Source organism: Eretmochelys imbricata, chromosome 4, assembly GCF_965152235.1.
Source record: "Eretmochelys imbricata isolate rEreImb1 chromosome 4, rEreImb1.hap1, whole genome shotgun sequence".
NCBI lineage: Eukaryota > Metazoa > Chordata > Testudines > Cheloniidae > Eretmochelys > Eretmochelys imbricata.
This window is the reverse complement of record NC_135575.1, coordinates 2,568,206-2,585,926: the sequence shown is the minus strand read 5'-3', so window position 1 is coordinate 2,585,926 and position 17,721 is coordinate 2,568,206. Positions and strand designations below refer to the sequence as shown.

Sequence of the window (17,721 nt, the reverse complement as noted above, 5' to 3'; positions counted from 1 at the left end):
CTCCCTTTTGGGTGAAGGTGCCTGGTTCAGAGGCATCTTTAAGCCCAGCCACCCATGAGCAGAGGGGAAGGCTATAAAGTTTGCACTGGCTGCTCCTGTGCTCTCTGCCACCAGGAGAGATGAACCCTGGGCACCAAGCACCCAAATTCCCCAGGGAGGAGCCACCAGCACGTCCCCGTTACACTGTGGTACAATCCAGTCTCACCCCGGAGGTGAGAGTTAAACCCAGCAAGCCCTGCAGGCTGCATGGGACAGGCAGAGGGGCTTGGCCCAGTCTGTGGAGGCTGGTCAGGGAGGGGTCTCCAGGCCATCTGTGCCTCTCACCTGCCGCCCTCCCCAGCCTGCGGTGGGTCCAGGCAGCCCCACGACGGGGGAGAGAACAAGGCAGCTCCCCTGCTGTGCTCCTGAGCGCAGGGACAAGGAATGCCAGGGGCAGCTGCAGCATCACTCCCCGGGACAGACCCAGGAATGTCACAGAGCGACTGGACCGGGAGGGAGGACGGACCCGCTGCCCTGGCGTGTCTGCAAGGCTCTGACTGGGCGCCCGTGGGAGTTTGAGTTAAAAGTTGCTTCTGCTGATAAGTTGCTTTTGCTGTTGCTAGAGAAATTGCTTTAGCCCGTGAGGGGTTATGATTGGTGAGACATCTAGTCATGCTTTGAGTAAAACACTTGGCGAAGAAGGTATTGTAAGAAGAACTCTCATTTTAACTATATCCGGAGGGTGAGAAAACAAGCTCATTGGAACGTAACTCGGGGATTCGGCTCAAGACCGGAACGGCTCGGATTTTGAACCCTTGCATGACCAGACTGTGGAGAAGCCAGAGCCCCAGATGACACAACGCTGACTGGCCATTAGGAGAGGTCTGTCTGCTTTATTGGGAGTGGTGAGCATTAGATGCTCGGTGAGTGTATTCTGCTGATCAGCTGTTGATTGCTAATAAATACATGTACATGTTTAAGAATATTCACAGTGTGATAAAGGCTCTTTCACTGGAAAAAGGTCCTGTTAACCCGTAGAGGATCATTGCACCCTGAGGGGGAGGAGAGAGCTGTAAATTGTGAGGGCAAAAGAGAAGGTCTTAAGTGGGGTTCCCCAGAGATCTGTTCTGGGTCCAGCGTTTAACATCGTTATAAATGACCTGGATGTAGGTACAGAGAGCAGACTGATCAATGCTGCAGATGACACAAAGCTGCGGGGTGGGGGGAAGGATGTTGCCAGCACTTTGGAGGATAGAGCTAAAATTCAGAGGGACTTGGATAAACTGGAGAACTGGGCAACAGACGACAAAATGAAATTCAACAAAGACCAATGTGAGGTGCGCCACATAGGGAAGGAAAACCAGATGCACAAATACAGAATGAGGCAAACTGGCTCGGCAGCAGCAGTGCTGAGAAGGATCTGGGAATGGTGGTGGGTGGGTGTTTGTTCGTGGAAAGGCTTGAATCATAAAAGATGAAGAGTTCAGGTGTACTAAGTGTTTCTTTCAAACTCTGATACTGATGGTAAATAAACCACAAACGGCTGAAAAAGTTTTGAATCTGTTTCTCTCTCTCTGTGCAGATACGCCTACAATAACCGTATTTGACAAAACCCACACACAGACTTAAACCTGTTGCCTGAAAGTATTTTTAATGCTAATAGTTGCATCTATTTGACATTTTTCTAAACACTTTCTCAACGTTTCAGATAAATTACATCTTTCTTGGAGACAAGTATCGGGGGGAGCTGTGTTAGTCTGTATCCCCAAAAACAACGAGGAGTCTGGTGGCACCTTAAAGACTGTTGCCAGCACCCAGTGCCCAGAGGCAAAACAATAGCAGGGGTTGGTTCGTTACCTGGTGTGCTTCACTCAGTAATCGCAACGGGGTGGAGAAGCAGAAAAGTTTATGTGCTGCTGCAAGCAAGGTCCAGGGAGAACAGAATCTCAAATCCTGCACCCAGAGCAGGTCATTACACACACTTTTATATCCCTTAATGCTACTGCACTACACATCAGCCAATTAAAACTTTACACAAATACTCTGCCTTCCTTATATGGGTTACAACAATGTTTAATTTCCTGCAACCGCTAACAAGCATTCTTAGCAACTTAAACAACCAGCACGTCCTGTCTGGCCTTGTAGTTCTCTCTCCTATTATCTTTAACTTGGTGTCAGCAAACCTTACACGATGAGGCATTATCTGCGGCTGCAACATTGTTTTAAAAGCAAAAGAGCTTACTCAAACCAGCCAGGCCTGAATTCTATTAAGGGGTGTTGAGAAGAAGCCCTTCGGCCTTCAGCAGGGAGACTTCCTCGACCCTTATGGCCTTCCATCCCCTCGACTTAACTAGTGGCCATGCCCTGGGGTCTCCAACAAGACTAACCGATTTATTTGGGCATAAGCTTTCGTGGGCCCATGAAAGCTTATGCCCAAACTAATCGGTAAGTCTTTAAGGTGCCACCAGACTCCTCGTTATCTTTCTTGGAGGTTATTTTCAGGCTATACCATGGCTTGATTTTATTTTTCATTTAATGCACTAAGAATATAAACAATATAGGCCCTGGGCATATTTCACAGCACTGCAGGCGGTCGTTGAACAGGGCACTTGTGGTGTGAAAAATGTTTCTCTTGAGTCTGGACCGTGGCTATATCGTGACCAAGAAATTTGGACCTTGACAAAAAATAATTATCTACCCCGGCATTAAGGGCTGCTCTGAAGAGGACGGTGATCAAGTGTTCTCCAGGTGCACTGATAATAGGAGACAGGGGGATTTAGGTTAGACATTAGGAAAACTCTCTAGCTCTAAGGACAGTTCACTGTGGGACAGGTTGTCACAGACTCACAGGCCAGTGCCCTCTTGGCTCCGTATGGCCCCTGGGGGGAACTGGCCTTTCAGAGTACTGAGCCTACATGAGGTCACACTCTTTGCTCAGGGTTTAAGCTGTAGGCTTCTCCTCCGCCTCCCAGTACCGCCCGTCTGAGCCTCCAGCATGCCTGCCTCTCTCGAGCCTGCAGCGATTCTCAGCCAGCGCAGCACAGAAGGGTTTATTGTACGTCTGGAGCAGATTACAAGACCTTCTCAGGGGCGTTCATCAGGGTCTGTCCCCATCCAGGTGGGCTCAGGCCACTCTTTGTTCCCAGACCAGAAGTGAATCCTCCTTTCTGCGGCCCACCCCATATCACCTCCAAGGCCCCATCTCCATCTGTCTTCTTTCCCGGGCAAACAGGTCTCCAGGTGACTCTCTCTTCAGCTCTTTGTTCTCTCTGCTGCCCATAACTGGCTGGCTCCAAGTTGGGATGGGCCTTCAGGTCATCAGTCGCTAAGTTACAAAGTGCCCAGGCCATGGTCTGGGGTCCAGGCTGCTAGACTGGGTCACACTTGGTCCTCTACAACAACAGACACCCCCCTCCCACCTGGGTTAGACATGCAGCACACGGGGGAAACTGAGGCACACAGTATACATACGCAACGTTAGGAAAATATCCCACTTCGTCACACAGTTTGCCTAGAGAGGATGTGGAATCAACATCCTCGGAGGTTTTTAAGGACAGGTTGGACAAACACCAGTCAGGGATGGTCTAGGTTAACTTGGTGCTGCCTGAGATCAGGGCTGGACTTGATGACCTCTTGAGGGCCCTTCTAGCCCAGCATTTCTGTGGCTCTATGAATGGTGAAAAGGACGTTAGAGGCACTTACAAACTAAATGCAGACACTTATTCCTGTCCAACAGATGTCCTCAGCTGATGATGGCAACAGCGCGACCAGCTGCGAGTAGACCCGGCCATTTACCGTGTTATAATCATGAAATTCAGCAGGAAAAAAAGCCGTCCCCACCACAGACACAGGAGCAGTTACTGCTGACAGACCTAGCGCCCCGTTCAGGGTGTGCAGACCTCACCGCGCAGCCAGAGCACGGCGTGCCCACACTGAATGGGGCAAATACTAAACTCTGACTAACAGAGTTTTTATCCATTAAAATGTTGGAAATTATTTTGTGCAAATAAAACATTATTACAGAAAACTATGACATCTGAAAAGCAAAACGTGGTTCAGTGAGCAGAGAGACGAGGCCGGAAATCCCACACGGGACGCTCCAAGTGCCAGAGGAAAGCTAGGGAGGGGTTGACTGGTTCTTGTAGGGAGACAGAGCAGAGCTCATCCGTCTTCCTCTCGGGGGTCCCCTCAGGCCGTGGCACGGACTCCACCAGGCTCAGTTAAGCTGCAGAAGTTAAACACAGGCAACGTCTGTCAAAGGGAACCTGCCATCATGTTTTGCAATGACAGTGCACGCTGCGGTCGGGGCAGTCGCCCTAGTGGCTGCAGGGTTCAGTGGATAAAATCTCTAACCCCGCTGACAAAGCTTGTAGCTCCAGGGTCACAGACCTGGGTTCCTGGAGCCCCAAGTGCTGGGCTCTGTCCCTGCTGCTTCCTCCCTGCAGTTCACTGGAGACTGTTCTCTGAAGCAGCTGGAGTTATCATTGCAAAAGCTGAGCTCAGCCCACGCTGTACCAGCAGCCACAGAGAAATCCCTCTCACTAGAGTCTTTCACACCTAAAGTCATCGCAGAGAAAACAAGGGGGATTTGGCTGCAAACCTGTTCCTGCACCCCCAGTGTGAATAAAAGGGAAATAAGAGATCCCAAACTCCCCTGTTCTGCTCCTTGGGGCTGGTTTGCTAGAGGGGACAGGCCAGGGAGACTCAGGGTCCAATGACTTGGACTGGGTCTCTCTCTCCAGAGGCCTCAGTGAGAGCAGTGAACCCCTAGGCTAGAGGCCCGCTCACTTACCCTGGGCAGATAGGTCAGAGCCACTAGATCCTTGGTCGTTTGCTGTGCAGAGGAGGAGGAGAAGAGAGAGTGTATTAGCGGCTCTCACAGGGCAGGGTTTCAGTGTAGTTAGTAGATACGGGGACTCCTATCCAAAGGGAACAGTCATCACCTGACTCTTCCCGAGCAGTGAGCTGGTTGGTGCAGAGACCAGTCTACAGGGCAGCTGCCCAGGATTTCCATTATTCACGTGGAAAAAATATCACCACTGCAGGGGGACAGCACTGCTCTGTGCTCTTCATGCCTCGTCAGAACGGGAGCCCAGACTACTCAACATTCAACGGCTGGCAAAGCAGGAGATGCTGGGCTAAGGATACTCCTGCCAAACAACCTCAACTCCGCCTCCTTTGGTCTGTGCCCAGAGGGGTCCCTCACGCAGACCACAGACGTCACCCTCCCCCCGCCAACGAACAGCAATTCCCGCCTTAATCAATGGCGCTGCACCGAACAGTGTGGACGGTATGAAGAGGAATGCGGATTTGGGGCGGTGCTGGGCACACAGACAAGGGCAAGTTTGGTTTGGCATGGTGCTGGTCTACTTCCTGTTCCTATTCCCAGACCCACTGGGGCAGAGTTTGAGTTGCGTGGGAAGCATCATAATTAAGACCTTACCAAATTCAGGGTCGGTTTTGGTCAATTTCAGTCACAGGATGTAAAAAATTGTCATTTTCATTATTTCAGCTATTTAAATCTGAAATTTCACAGCGTTGTACCTGTAGGGTCCTGACCCAAAAAGGGGCTGGGGGGAGGGGGGCAGCAAGGTTATTGTCGATGGGTCACGGCATTGCCACCCTTACGTCTGCGCTGCTGCTGGGGGGGCACTGCCTTCAGGGCTGGGTGCCTGGCCAGCAGCCACCGTTCTCTGGCTCCCCAGCTCTGAAGGCAGCACAGAAGTAAGGGTGGCTATACTGTGATCCCCTCCAATAACCTTGCAAACCCCCTCCTCCCCCCACAACCCTCTTCAGGGTCAGGACCCCCAGTTAGAGAAATGCTGGTCTCCCCGGTGAAATCTGTATAGATTTCATGGTCTGTGATGCTTTTTTTATGGCTGTGAATTTGGCCATAATATCTCTGCATATCCTGGTTTGCCAACCTTTGACTTCTGGGAATTAAACACTCCCATTCTGAAAGGACACAGGGAGCCCAGGGCAGGGCTGAGCACCTGCCACCTTAACTCCCCATTAACAAAGTTCTTGCATGTGAATTTCTGTTGTTCTGGAGTAATGAGGAGGAGGGAGGGAGGCACGACTGAGGGCCAGCTGTAGGAGGTAGGGTGGTGCTCTGCGGAGGTTTTGTTGGCACTTCTCAAACCCCCTCCGTTATCTGCTGGGGGACCCCTGAGAGCATAGAGAGAGAGCTGGATGACTCCACCCTAGCAGGGCCCGGCAGATCTGTGCACTTTATACTGGCTCTTCATACCAGACATTAGACGGCCTCAGATGCAGTCAATAATGTATGTAAATATCTCCCATAATTTTATGGTCCTGTTGGTAAAGCTAATTACAGGAGACAATTGAGGAGGGGATTTGAACTTGTTGTCATCGAGGCGACAGAGTGGTGCTGATCTGAAGTCAGTGGAAAGACTCCCATTGGCTTCAACAGGCTTTGGATCAGGCCCAGATTTCACAAGCACCAAACCAACTTTCTAGGTAAATCAAAAGAAGTGTAACATTAAAAGCAGGTCAGACACCTTCAGGGTCACACTCAGCCACACACAGCACAGCTCTAGGGGGATAATCATTCAGCCCCAAACCACCGTATACATTCCTGACTATCGCCTTGTCTACACTACTAAAATTGGGACCCATGCCCGCAAGCCATGCAGTTCCACCAGAGAGAGCAGGGGTGGAGCAATCGAGGAGATGGGGTTCAGGTGTTTTTAACCCTTGTATCGCCTAGGACTTCCTCGGAGCAAGGTTAGAGAACACGTGTCTACAGCCACGCTACACTACTGAAGACGACCTCTGCTGGGAAAACAACACAGCAGGGCTCAGATTATCCAACAAGTTCTTGGAATGTATTGGAGACAATTTTTCTTTCAGAATGTGGAGAAAGCTATTAGGGGAGAGGCTGTTCTAGATTTGGCTTTGACAAATAGGGAGGAACCGGTTGAGAATTTGAAAGTGGAAGGCAGCTTGGGTGAATGTGATCATGAAATGGTAGAGTTCATGATTCTCAGGAATTGTAGGAGGAAAACAGCACTATAAAGATAGGTTTCAGAGTAACAGCCGTGTTAGTCTGTATTCGCAAAAAGAAAAGGAGTCCTTGTGGCACCTTAGAGACTAACCAATTTATTTGAGCATGAGCTTTCGTGAGCTACAGCTCACTTCATCAGATGCATACCGTGGAAACTGCAGCAGACTTTATATATACACAGAGAATATGAAACAATACCTCCTCCCACCCCACTGTCCTGCTGGTAATAGCTTATCTAAAGTAATCGTCAGGTTAGGCCATTTCCAGCACAAATAGAAAACCTGGATTTGTGCTGGAAATGGCCTAACCTGACGATTACTTTAGATAAGCTATTACCAGCAGGACAGTGGGGTGGGAGGAGGTATTGTTTCATATTCTCTGTGTATATATAAAGTCTGCTGCAGTTTCCACGGTATGCATCTGATGAAGTGAGCTGTAGCTCACGAAAGCTCATGCTCAAATAAATTGGTTAGTCTCTAAGGTGCCACAAGGACTCCTTTTCTTTTTACTATAAAGATAATGGATTTTGAGATGACAGACTTTAGCAACTCCCTGCGTTTGCTAAGGTAAGATCCTTTGGGAAGCAAGTCTAAGGGGAAAAACAGTTCAGAAGAGTTGGAAAGTTCTCAAGGAGACATTATCAAGAGCACAAGTGCAAATTATCTCACTGCACAGGAAAGAAATGAAGGATGGCAAGAGACCACGCTGGCTTAACCAGGAGATCTTCAATAATCTAAAAATCAAAAGAGTCCTACACAAAGTGGAAACTAGATCAAACTACAAAGGAAAACTGTAAACAAATAACAAGTATGCAGGGGCAAAATTAGAATGGCCAAGGTGCAGAACGAGATCAAACTAGCTAGAGACATGAAGGGTAACAAGAAAATGAGCAGCACACAGCAGGAGTTTGCCTGGGATTCGTGAGTATCCGAGCGTGTGTTTGCTGGGAGGGCAGTGTGAGAGCCTGAGCGAGTGCCTGATTGGCTGGTAGCCTGCAGGGGGCGGGCACTGGGGCTGTCTGTTTGTTTGTTTCAGGGAAGCCTGGCTATTTAAAAATAGCCAGAGCTTCGCGAACAAGCTGAGCGGCGGGGGACAGCAGAGCAGCACACAGCAGGAGTTTGCCTGGGAGTTTGCCTGGAGTGAGCCCAGTGAGGCTTACATCTTGACAACTTCTCTGAGGAAGCTCATAGTAGGAAGGTGATATGGAAGGGGCGGGGGGTTCAGCTGTTGTGACCTGCACTGGATGTGCCATGTTTGTCTTTCTTCCACAGGACAGAAGCGACTTTGTGTGTACAAAGTGCAAGCTGGTCTCCATATTGGAAGAGAAGATTGAAGGTCTGGAGCAACAGATAACGACCCTGCGTTGTATACGAGAAACGGAGGATTTTCTGGACAAAAGTCAGGATATGCTTCTACGGGCACAAAGCTCTAAAGATTTAGAGCAGGTTGCACAGCGGAGCCAAGAGGCCAGTGAAGAAGCTTGGCAACATGTGGCCTCCAGAAGAAGAAGGGGGAATGTCCGGGTTCCAGCAACGCGGACACAGGTAACTAACCGCTTTCATGTTCTCTCCACAGGTACCATTGCGGAGAGTGGACCAGATGATATGTCTGGGGGGAGAAAGCAGAAGGAGACTCCGCTGGTTGGAAGGCATGAGATGCACTGTCCTGAGATGTGGGGTTCCACGACCACCACTCCCAAGAGAAGGAGGCAGGTGGTGGTGGTCGGGGACTCTCTACTCCGGGGGACTGAGTCATCTATCTGCCGCCCTGACAGGGAAAACCGAGAAGTCTGCTGCTTGCCGGGGGCTAAGATTCGCGATGTGACGGAGAGACTGCCGAGACTCATCAAGCCCTCGGATCGCTACCCCTTCCTGCTTCTCCACATGGGCACCAATGATACTGCCAAGAATGACCTTGAGCGGATCACTGCGGACTATGTGGCTCTGGGAAGAAGGATAAAGGAGTTTGAGGCGCAAGTGGTGCTCTCGTCCATCCTCCCCGTGGAAGGAAAAGGCCTGGGTAGGGACCGTCGAATGGTGGAAGTCAACGAATGGCTACGCAGGTGGTGTCGGAGAGAAGGCTTTGGATTCTTTGACCATGGGATGGTGTTCCATGAAGGAGGAGTGCTAGGCAGAGATGGGCTCCACCTTACGAAGAGAGGGAAGAGCATCTTTGCGAGCAGGCTGGCTAACTTAGTGAGGAGGGCTTTAAACTAGGTTCACCGGGGGAAGGAGACCAAAGCCCTGAGGTAAGTGGGAAAGCGGGATACCGGGAGGAAGCACAGGCAGGAATGTCTGTGAGGGGAGGGCTCCTGCCTCATACTGAGAATGAGGGGTGATCAGCAGGTTATCTCAAGTGCTTATATACGAATGCACAAAGCCTTGGAAACAAGCAGGGAGAACTGGAGGTCCTGGTGATGTCAAGGAATTATGACGTGATTGGAATAACAGAGACTTGGTGGGATAACTCACATGACTGGAGTGCTGTCATGGATGGTTATAAACTGTTCAGGAAGGACAGGCAGGGCAGAAAAGGTGGGGGAGTTGCACTGTATGTAAGGGAGCAGTATGACAGCTCAGAGCTCCGGTATGAAACTGCAGAAAAACCTGAGTGTCTCTGGATTAAGTTTAGAAGTGTGAGCAACAAGAGTGATGTCGTGGTGGGAGTCTGCTATAGACCACCGGACCAGGGGGATGAGGTGGATGAGGCTTTCTTCCGGCAGCTCGCAGAAGCTACTAGATCGCACGTCCTGGTTCTCATGGGTGACTTTAATTTTCCTGATATCTGCTGGGAGAGCAATACAGCAGTGCATAGACAATCCAGGAAGTTTTTGGAAAGCGTAGGGGACAATTTCCTGGTGCAAGTGCTAGAGGAGCCAACTGGGGGGGAGCTTTTCTTGACCTGCTGCTCACAAACTGGGAAGAATTAGTAGGGGAAGCAAAAGTGGATGGGAATCTGGGAGGCAGTGACCATGAGTTGGTTGAGTTCAGGATCCTGACACAGGGAAGAAAGGTAAGCAGCAGGATACGGACCCTGGATTTCAGGAAAGCAGACTTCGACTCCCTCAGGGAACGGATGGGTAGGATCCCTGGGGGACTAACATGAAGGGGAAAGGAGTCCAGGACAGCTGGCTGTATTTCAAGGAATCCCTGTTGAGGTTACAGGGACAAACCATCCCGATGTGTCGAAAGAATAGTAAATATGGCAGGCGACCAGCTTGGCTTAACGGTGAAATCCTAGCGGATCTTAAACATAAAAAAGAAGCTTACAAGAAGTGGAAGGTTGGACATATGACCAGGGAAGAGTATAAAAATATTGCTCAGGCACGTAGGAATGAAAACAGGAGGGCCAAATCGCACCTGGAGCTGCAGCTAGCGAGAGATGTTAAAAGTAACAAGAAGGGTTTCTTCAGGTATGTTGGCAACAAGAAGAAAGCCAAGGAAAGTGTGGGCCCCTTAATGAATGAGGGAGGCAACCTAGTGACAGAGGATGTGGAAAAAGCTAATGTACTCAATGCTTTTTTGCCTCTGTCTTCACTAACAAGGTCAGCTCCCAGACTGCTGCGCTGGGCATCACAACATGGGGAATAGATGGCCAGCCCTCTGTGGAGAAAGAGGTGGTTAGGGACTATTTAGAAAAGCTGGATGTGCACAAGTCCATGGGGCCGGACGAGTTGCATCCGAGAGTGCTAAAGGAACTGGCGGCTGTGATTGCAGAGCCATTGGCCATTATCTTTGAAAATTCGTGGCGAACGGGGGAAAGTCCTGGATGACTGGAAAAAGGCTAATGTAGTGCCCATCTTTAAAAAAGGGAAGAAGGAGGATCCTGGGAACTACAGGCCAGTCAGCCTCACTTCAGTCCCCGGAAAAATCATGGAGCAGGTCCTCAAAGAATCAATCCTGAAGCACTTACATGAGAGGAAAGTGATCAGGAACAGTCAGCATGGATTCACCAAGGGAAGGTCATGCCTGACTAATCTAATCGCCTTCTATGATGAGATTACTGGTTCTGTGGATGAAGGGAAAGCAGTGGATGTATTGTTTCTTGACTTTAGCAGAGCTTTTGACATTGTCTCCCACAGTATTCTTGTCAGCAAGTTAAAGAAGTACGGGCTGGATGAATGCACTATAAGGTGGGTAGAAAGTTGGCTAGATTGTCGGGCTCAACGGGTAGTGATCAATGGCTCCATGTCTAGTTGGCAGCCGGTGTCAAGTGGAGTGCCCCAGGGGTCGGTCCTGGGGCCAGTTTTGTTCAATATCTTCATAAATGATCTGGAGGATGGTGTGGATTGCACTCTCAGCAAATTTGCAGATGATACTAAACTGGGAGGAGTGGTAGATATGCTGGAGGGCAGGGATAGGATACAGAGGGACCTAGACAAATTGGAGGATTGGGCCAAAAGAAATCTGATGAGGTTCAATAAGGATCAGTGCAGGGTCCTGCACTTAGGACGGAAGAACCCAATGCACCGCTACAGACTAGGGACCGAATGGCTAGGCAGCAGTTCTGCGGAAAAGGACCTAGGGGTGACAGTGGACAAGAAGCTGGATATGAGTCAGCAGTGTGCCCTTGTTGCCAAGAAGGCCAATGGCATTTTGGGATGTATAAGTAGGGGCATAGCGAGCAGATCGAGGGACGTGATCGTCCCCCTCTATTCGACATTGGTGAGGCCTCATGTGGAGTACTGTGTCCAGTTTTGGGCCCCACACTACAAGAAGGATGTGGATAAATTGGAAAGAGTTCAGCGAAGGGCAACAAAAATGATTAGGGGTCTGGAACACATGACTTATGAGGAGAGGCTGAGGGAACTGGGATTGTTTAGTCTGCAGAAGAGAAGAATGAGGGGGGGATTTGATAGCTGCTTTCAACTACCTGAGAGGTGGTTCCAGAGAGGATGGTTCTAGACTATTCTCAGTGGTAGAAGAGGACAGGACAAGGAGTAATGGTCTCAAGTTGCAGTGGGGGAGGTTTAGCTTGGATATTAGGAAAAACTTTTTCACTAGGAGGGTGGTGAAACACTGGAATGCGTTGCCTAGGGAGGTGGTGGCATCTCCTTCCTTAGAAGTTTTTAAGGTCAGGCTTGACAAAGCCCTGGCTGGGATGATTTAATTGGGGATTGGTCCTGCTTTTGAGCAGGGGGTTGGACTAGATGACCTCCTGAGGTCCCTTCCAACCCTGATAGTCTATGATTCTATGATTCTATGAAAACATTCTACAAATACATTAGAAGCAAGAGGAAGACCAAGGACAGGATAGGCCCATTAGACAATGAGGAAGGAAAGACAATAACAGAACATGTGAAAATGGGAAAAGGGCTTAATGACTTTTTTGTTTCAGTTTTCACCCAAACGTGTCATAGTGATTGGATGTCTAACATAGTGAACACCAGTGAAATTGAGGTAGAATCTGAGGCTAAAATAGGGAAAGAACAAGTTAAAAATTATTTAGACAAGTTAGATGTCTTCAAGTCACGAAGGCCTGATGAAAAGCATCCTAGAATAGTCAAGGAACTGAGAGAGGAGATATCTGAGTCAATAGCTCTGAAAAGTCATGGAAGATGGGAGAAAGGACTGGAAGAGGTGGTTAAGCACTGGAATAAATTGCCTAGAGAGGTTGTGGAATCTCCCTCATTGGAGATTTCTAAGAGCAGGTTACTCAGGGATGGTCTAGATAATACCTAGTCCTGCCATGAGTGCAGGGAACAGGACGAGGTGTCCTCTCAAGGTCCCTTCCAGTCCTACGATTCTATGGTACTAGAGCAATAGTTGGACATTTCCCTAAAATTCTCAGTGTAGACAAGGCCTATGAGTGGAAGCGAGGATCTCCTGTCAGCGGCTCCAGGCTAAAATCCACAAGCAAATACTGATGGCCGTTCAGAGATGGCCACTTGAAAAGAGGCGATGGGTCTCTTGTCACTTACCCTGAGCTACAGCATAGCCATCTCCCTTCTTCCCTGCAGAGAGAAGGCAAATTTCAGTGAATTCAGCTCCCAAGGCAGGAACCGACTCTGATCTGTGTCCACAGCTCAGAAACCGGGCCCCTGGCCCAGCACAGCCCCCTGGCGCTCAGTAATGGACTCAAGGTCCCAGGCGCTCACAATTGGCAGGAGAGAAAGACACAATGAGACAGTTTCCAAAGACCTCGGCGCACAGGGTGCTGAGCTCTATGGAAAACCTAGCCCCATCTAAACTGTAACCCGCACCCAGTTTCTGGGTCTGGCCCTCCAGCAGCTCCCATTGGGGGTCATTAGCTCAGTCCCGCAATGGGGCAGTTACACCGGACTGACACAGGCTCCTGAACTGCTGTTGCCCTTAGGCGGGTGTGCAGGGCCCGGCAAGTCCAGAGAATCCCCCCATCCCAGGCTCTTTACCTGGGCGTTTCTTTTTCCAGACGACTACTCCGATTATAACACCAATCAGGACAGCTGCAGTGATAACTCCAGCCACAGTGGGAATCAGATTGTTATTTGGTTCTGAAATGGAATGGAAAGAATGATCAATGGGGAAAAATCCCCTTCCCCCCCACCACTAAAATCCCCCTTTCATCCCACTGCAGGGATCCGTCAGTCAGCTCCCCAAGTTAGGGCTGAGTCCTGCAACCCTCCACCCCTTCCAGTGCAGCCACCATGCATTGCACCCCACCATAGGAAGTCCTGGACACAGTCTCTACCACTTCCAGTCATAATAAATATTTAGCACTTAAACTCGAAGACTTTTATAACATTAACCAATCTTCAGAACCCTGGGAGAGCATGGATGTCAGTATCGTCCCTACACGGGAAAGGGGGGAGACTCGCTGAAGATCACACAGTGAGGCAGTGCAAGAGCCAGGAATCGACCCAGGAATCCTGACTTCCAGCCCCTCCTGCTCTAACCCACTAACCCCAACTCCCCTTCCAGAGACAGAACCCAGGAGTCCTGGCTCCCAGCCCCTAACCCCCCTTGACCAGGCTGACTTTCATGACTAATGGAACACAGTCCCATTGTGGGAGTCTGGTGCCAAACTGGAAACTGACCTCAAAGCTCTGGATTTCCCTGCCATGAATGGAGTTACAGACACAATGCGTGTTTTTTGAGGGGGCAGGAAGTGAAGAGGGGAGGAAAGAAATATTAATACTGTTTTTGGTTTATATAAACCTGTTAAACCCCGAGTTCTGTATACACTTTCAGTTTCATTAATCAGCTTCTCCTGTTGTCTGAAAGAGCCACATGATAATACAGCAAAAAGAAAAATATTTCTAAGAGAATAAGGAAATGTGGGTTATGACACAAAAATTGGCAGGCGACGTGGTAGCTGGATTTTGATGTGAAACCGTCTGCTGACGAGAGTCCCAGTGCAGGCTGCCCTCTCAGAAATTGTTTGCACTTCCAAATGCTGCATTTTTCCACATCCCAATTAACCAAGCAAAAAGATGGCTGGAAGGCAGCTCCATGTGTAAAAAATTCTTCTAAGACTTTCTTGTGCTAGGGGCATAGGAGTCTCTCCCCCGTGATGCAGGGCTCTAATCTGTCTCTTCGCACCATTCCAAGGCCATACCTCCCTTCCAACATCACTGCGCACAGAAACAAGCTGCTCCCAACATTAAACCTCTCTCTCTGGCCACATGGGCAAGAATGAAGGGCCCGTAGAGCCGTGTTTCCGAGAACCTGCTGAACCATAGGACCGGAAGGGACCTCGAGAGGTCGTCTAGTCCCGACCCCTGCACTCATTGCAGGACCATGAGTGCATGAAGTTGAGACCGGGCTGCAAGCTGAACCAAGACCAATTCTGTCTGGAAATAAGGGGCAGATTTGAGCTTCCCCTGGGATGTGGTAAATTCTCCATCCCCTGGAGACTTTACATCTGGAATGGGCATCTCTTTCTGAAGGATCAGGTCTAGTTTGCTCACAGATGACCAGACTGGATGCCGGGGTCCCTGGCGTGATTCCCCCCTGCCCTGGGCTGTGCAGGAGCTCAGATCAGATGATTAGAATGGTCCCTTCAGGCCTTAATGTCCCATTGTTAATCTTCTCCCTTCAGAGACAGTGTATTGCTGAGATGTATCCAACAGTCCCAAAGGCAGTAAATCGGAGAGCAAGACATGAGCCCCACGCACTGTGGGTCCCAACTCTAGCACAAGAACTTAACTGCAGAGGGACAGGGCTAAAAGGACCCTGAGGAAATTCCAGCTTCAGCCTAGAAACTTGAATGAGAATTTTTCAGCGGTTGAGTTTAATGGATTCCCCCTCTCTCACTAGGAAAAACAGACAAACACACAAACTCCTTACCCCAGGAGACGGAGAGTGGCTCTAACAGGCTTTCATGCTCCACGTGACATGAATAATGGGCTTTGATCTTGGGATCAATCTCCATTCTCACCCAGGTCTGGTAGGTCCCGTCCCCACTGGGTAGGATGCCTTCAGAGTAGGTCTCCTGCTGTCTGCTCTCCCCATTTCTCAGCCAGGTCACGGTGATGTCCCGGGGGTAGAACCCACTGACCTTACAGGAGAGGGTGGTGAGGCCGTCATGAGATGACCTGTCACTCACTCTAGCTGTTGGGCGCACTGGGAAAAAGAAGAAACTGATGTTAGTTGTTTTCAAGCTCTAATCCAGGCAGCCTTTGCTGGAGCTTTGCAGCATGAAATTCTGAGACCGCGGCAGGGGGAGAAGATGAGAGTCCATGAGACGGAATCCCTCTGATGAGAGAGAACCACCATGTTAGAGAATTCCTGTGCTGAATTCCCAGCATCAGCAACGGTGAATCCTGAATCCAGGTCCCTGAACTGGCTTCCGCTCCCAACTACAGTGACACAAGTACCTTGAAAGGCTTCACTAAACTCCAGATACGGATGTCAATCATGTGCCAGGTTTGTGCCCATCTCCTCTCAGTCCCTGGATTTGAAAGAGACAAAAATATTGCCCTGGCCAGGGAGCAAAAAATGGACTGGATAAACTGACCAATTAAAGATGGAAAGTGACACACAGTGCTAAATTGCCCCTCAAACTAGCTAATATTAATTGGCTAATTTCTTATAGGTTGTTACCAAATCTATTTACCCCAATATTATGGATTTCAAAAGGATTTACCCTTATGTTCCCTTGGCACTGAAATACACATTACACTGCTGTGTGTGGCTTTTTCTTCTTGGCATTTGTAAAGATGTCAAAAAGGACAAGACAATGTTCTGCTGAGGGTTGTGAGAGAAATAAGCAACTAGTATAATTGTTGCAAAAAACTGGGTACAAATTTCAAGTAACCTTGAACAGCAAGTGCAAACTTTTTGGGAAGGGAAAGATTAGGGTGTGTAATGATGCTAACTAATTTGGGAAATGTGTGTCCACAGTAACAGACAAGGTACATACATGGGTAATAGCGAGTTAACATTTTGAAGCAGATTACGCTGCAACTGTCCTCCTGAGTCAGAGTGGTAAAGCATTTATCCTCTTCCCTTCTATGTTTGTGCTGATTAATCTTTAACTAAAAAGCTTTGGTAATAAATGTGACTGATTGTGATTATCTGATGTCTTATTGATAAAAGAATCAAGTAAGTAAGTATGAAAGTGTTGCAGCAAAGGTAGGTCTGGAGAGGGAAGCTTTAAGGACAAAGGGAGCCTTCTTCCAGATTAGTATGTTGAGGGCAATTCCACACGTAGGGGATGGCAAGGAACGAAGCACAGAGATGACTGTGGAAGAAGTCTGGACAAAGAGGCAACAACAACAAAGCTACGGCCATTGGTGGAACACAGGGGCCGGGGGTAACATAAGAAATACGATGGTGCAGACAGCGAATGAGGAAGAATTACATGGTGAATGAAGCTGGTGTCCACAGAAGCGGTGGCACTTTCATTATTAATCAAAGTGCTCTAACATGCACACGCACAGGTATATTGCCTTGATAACTGCTGTGTCACACCAGGGGAAGAGGTAGAATTTGTGCTGTAAATTTGGGCTCATTTGGTCAAGTGACTCTGGAGATACAGCTTCTCTACAGTGAGCTGCTTTTAACATTTTTAATTTCTTCTCTTCTTTTCCAGCAGAGCTCAGGGAGAAGGGGTTGTTTTCCCACCCATCCCTGGTGCAAGGTTAGCTGAACTGCCCCCTACCCCCCTGCTCCATTTTGGAGCTGGGGATGGGGAATGGAGATGTAACTTGTAGTGACCTCCTGGGTGGAGCTTGTCCCCCATCTTACCTTTCCTCTGTAGAGTCTCCTTCCCGTACTCTAGAGAATTCCTTAGCCAGGGAATACATTCCTCCTCTAGGTAGTGTTCCCACCGCTGGTTGTCAAATACTTCAACATCCCATCTCCTTTTGGTGATCTGAGCCCCAATATCTGCTGATACCAAAGTCACGGTCTCCTTATCGAAGGTAAGAAAGTCGTGTCCGTCATATGAATCCTGGTAAAACCCCCAAGTGCTGTTGTCTTCCCGGAGATCACAGCCGTATATCGTCTGGATAATGTGAAACCCTGAAACACAGCTCAGGGTCAGCAGCAGCCTCTCTCTGAAAATCTTACCAGGACCCCACTGCAGGTAGCCCAGTGGGTCCTCCCCTTGCTACTGGGCCCTCCCTCCCCTGAGAAATGGGGTTCCCACTTATGCTGCTGGGTCCTAAACCCTCTCAGCTCCTTTCAGGAGGGAACCCAAAACCTCAGGGGGGCCCACACTCCATCTGTTGGGTCTTTGTACACTAAAGACCATCCATTGCAGAGAGTTCACAACTTTTAAGGAGTACCTCA

General features: G+C 49.2%; 2 protein-coding genes across 3 annotated transcripts in view; one reads left to right on the top strand and one right to left on the bottom strand.

Annotated features, from left to right (window-relative positions):
- The window catches only part of LOC144263816 (class I histocompatibility antigen, F10 alpha chain-like), a 1,122,758-nt gene that overhangs the window by 202,269 nt on the left and 902,768 nt on the right, over positions 1 to 17,721 (top strand). The gene's annotated exons all lie outside the window — the stretch shown is intronic.
- The window catches only part of LOC144263813 (major histocompatibility complex class I-related protein 1-like), a 44,719-nt gene continuing 28,607 nt past the window's right edge, over positions 1,610 to 17,721 (bottom strand). The window contains exons 3-8 of one of the 2 annotated variants that reach the window (XM_077814799.1): positions 17,176 to 17,451; positions 15,274 to 15,549; positions 13,377 to 13,478; positions 12,927 to 12,959; positions 4,772 to 4,813; positions 1,610 to 4,204 (exon numbers count right to left, since the gene is read on the bottom strand). In XM_077814799.1, the coding sequence (XP_077670925.1) occupies positions 4,200 to 4,204; positions 4,772 to 4,813; positions 12,927 to 12,959; positions 13,377 to 13,478; positions 15,274 to 15,549; positions 17,176 to 17,451 (734 nt within the window). In that variant the 3' untranslated portion in view covers positions 1,610 to 4,199. The remainder of the gene's footprint in view (positions 4,205 to 4,771; positions 4,814 to 12,926; positions 12,960 to 13,376; positions 13,479 to 15,273; positions 15,550 to 17,175; positions 17,452 to 17,721) is intronic. The other variant, XM_077814800.1, reaches the window with a different exon arrangement.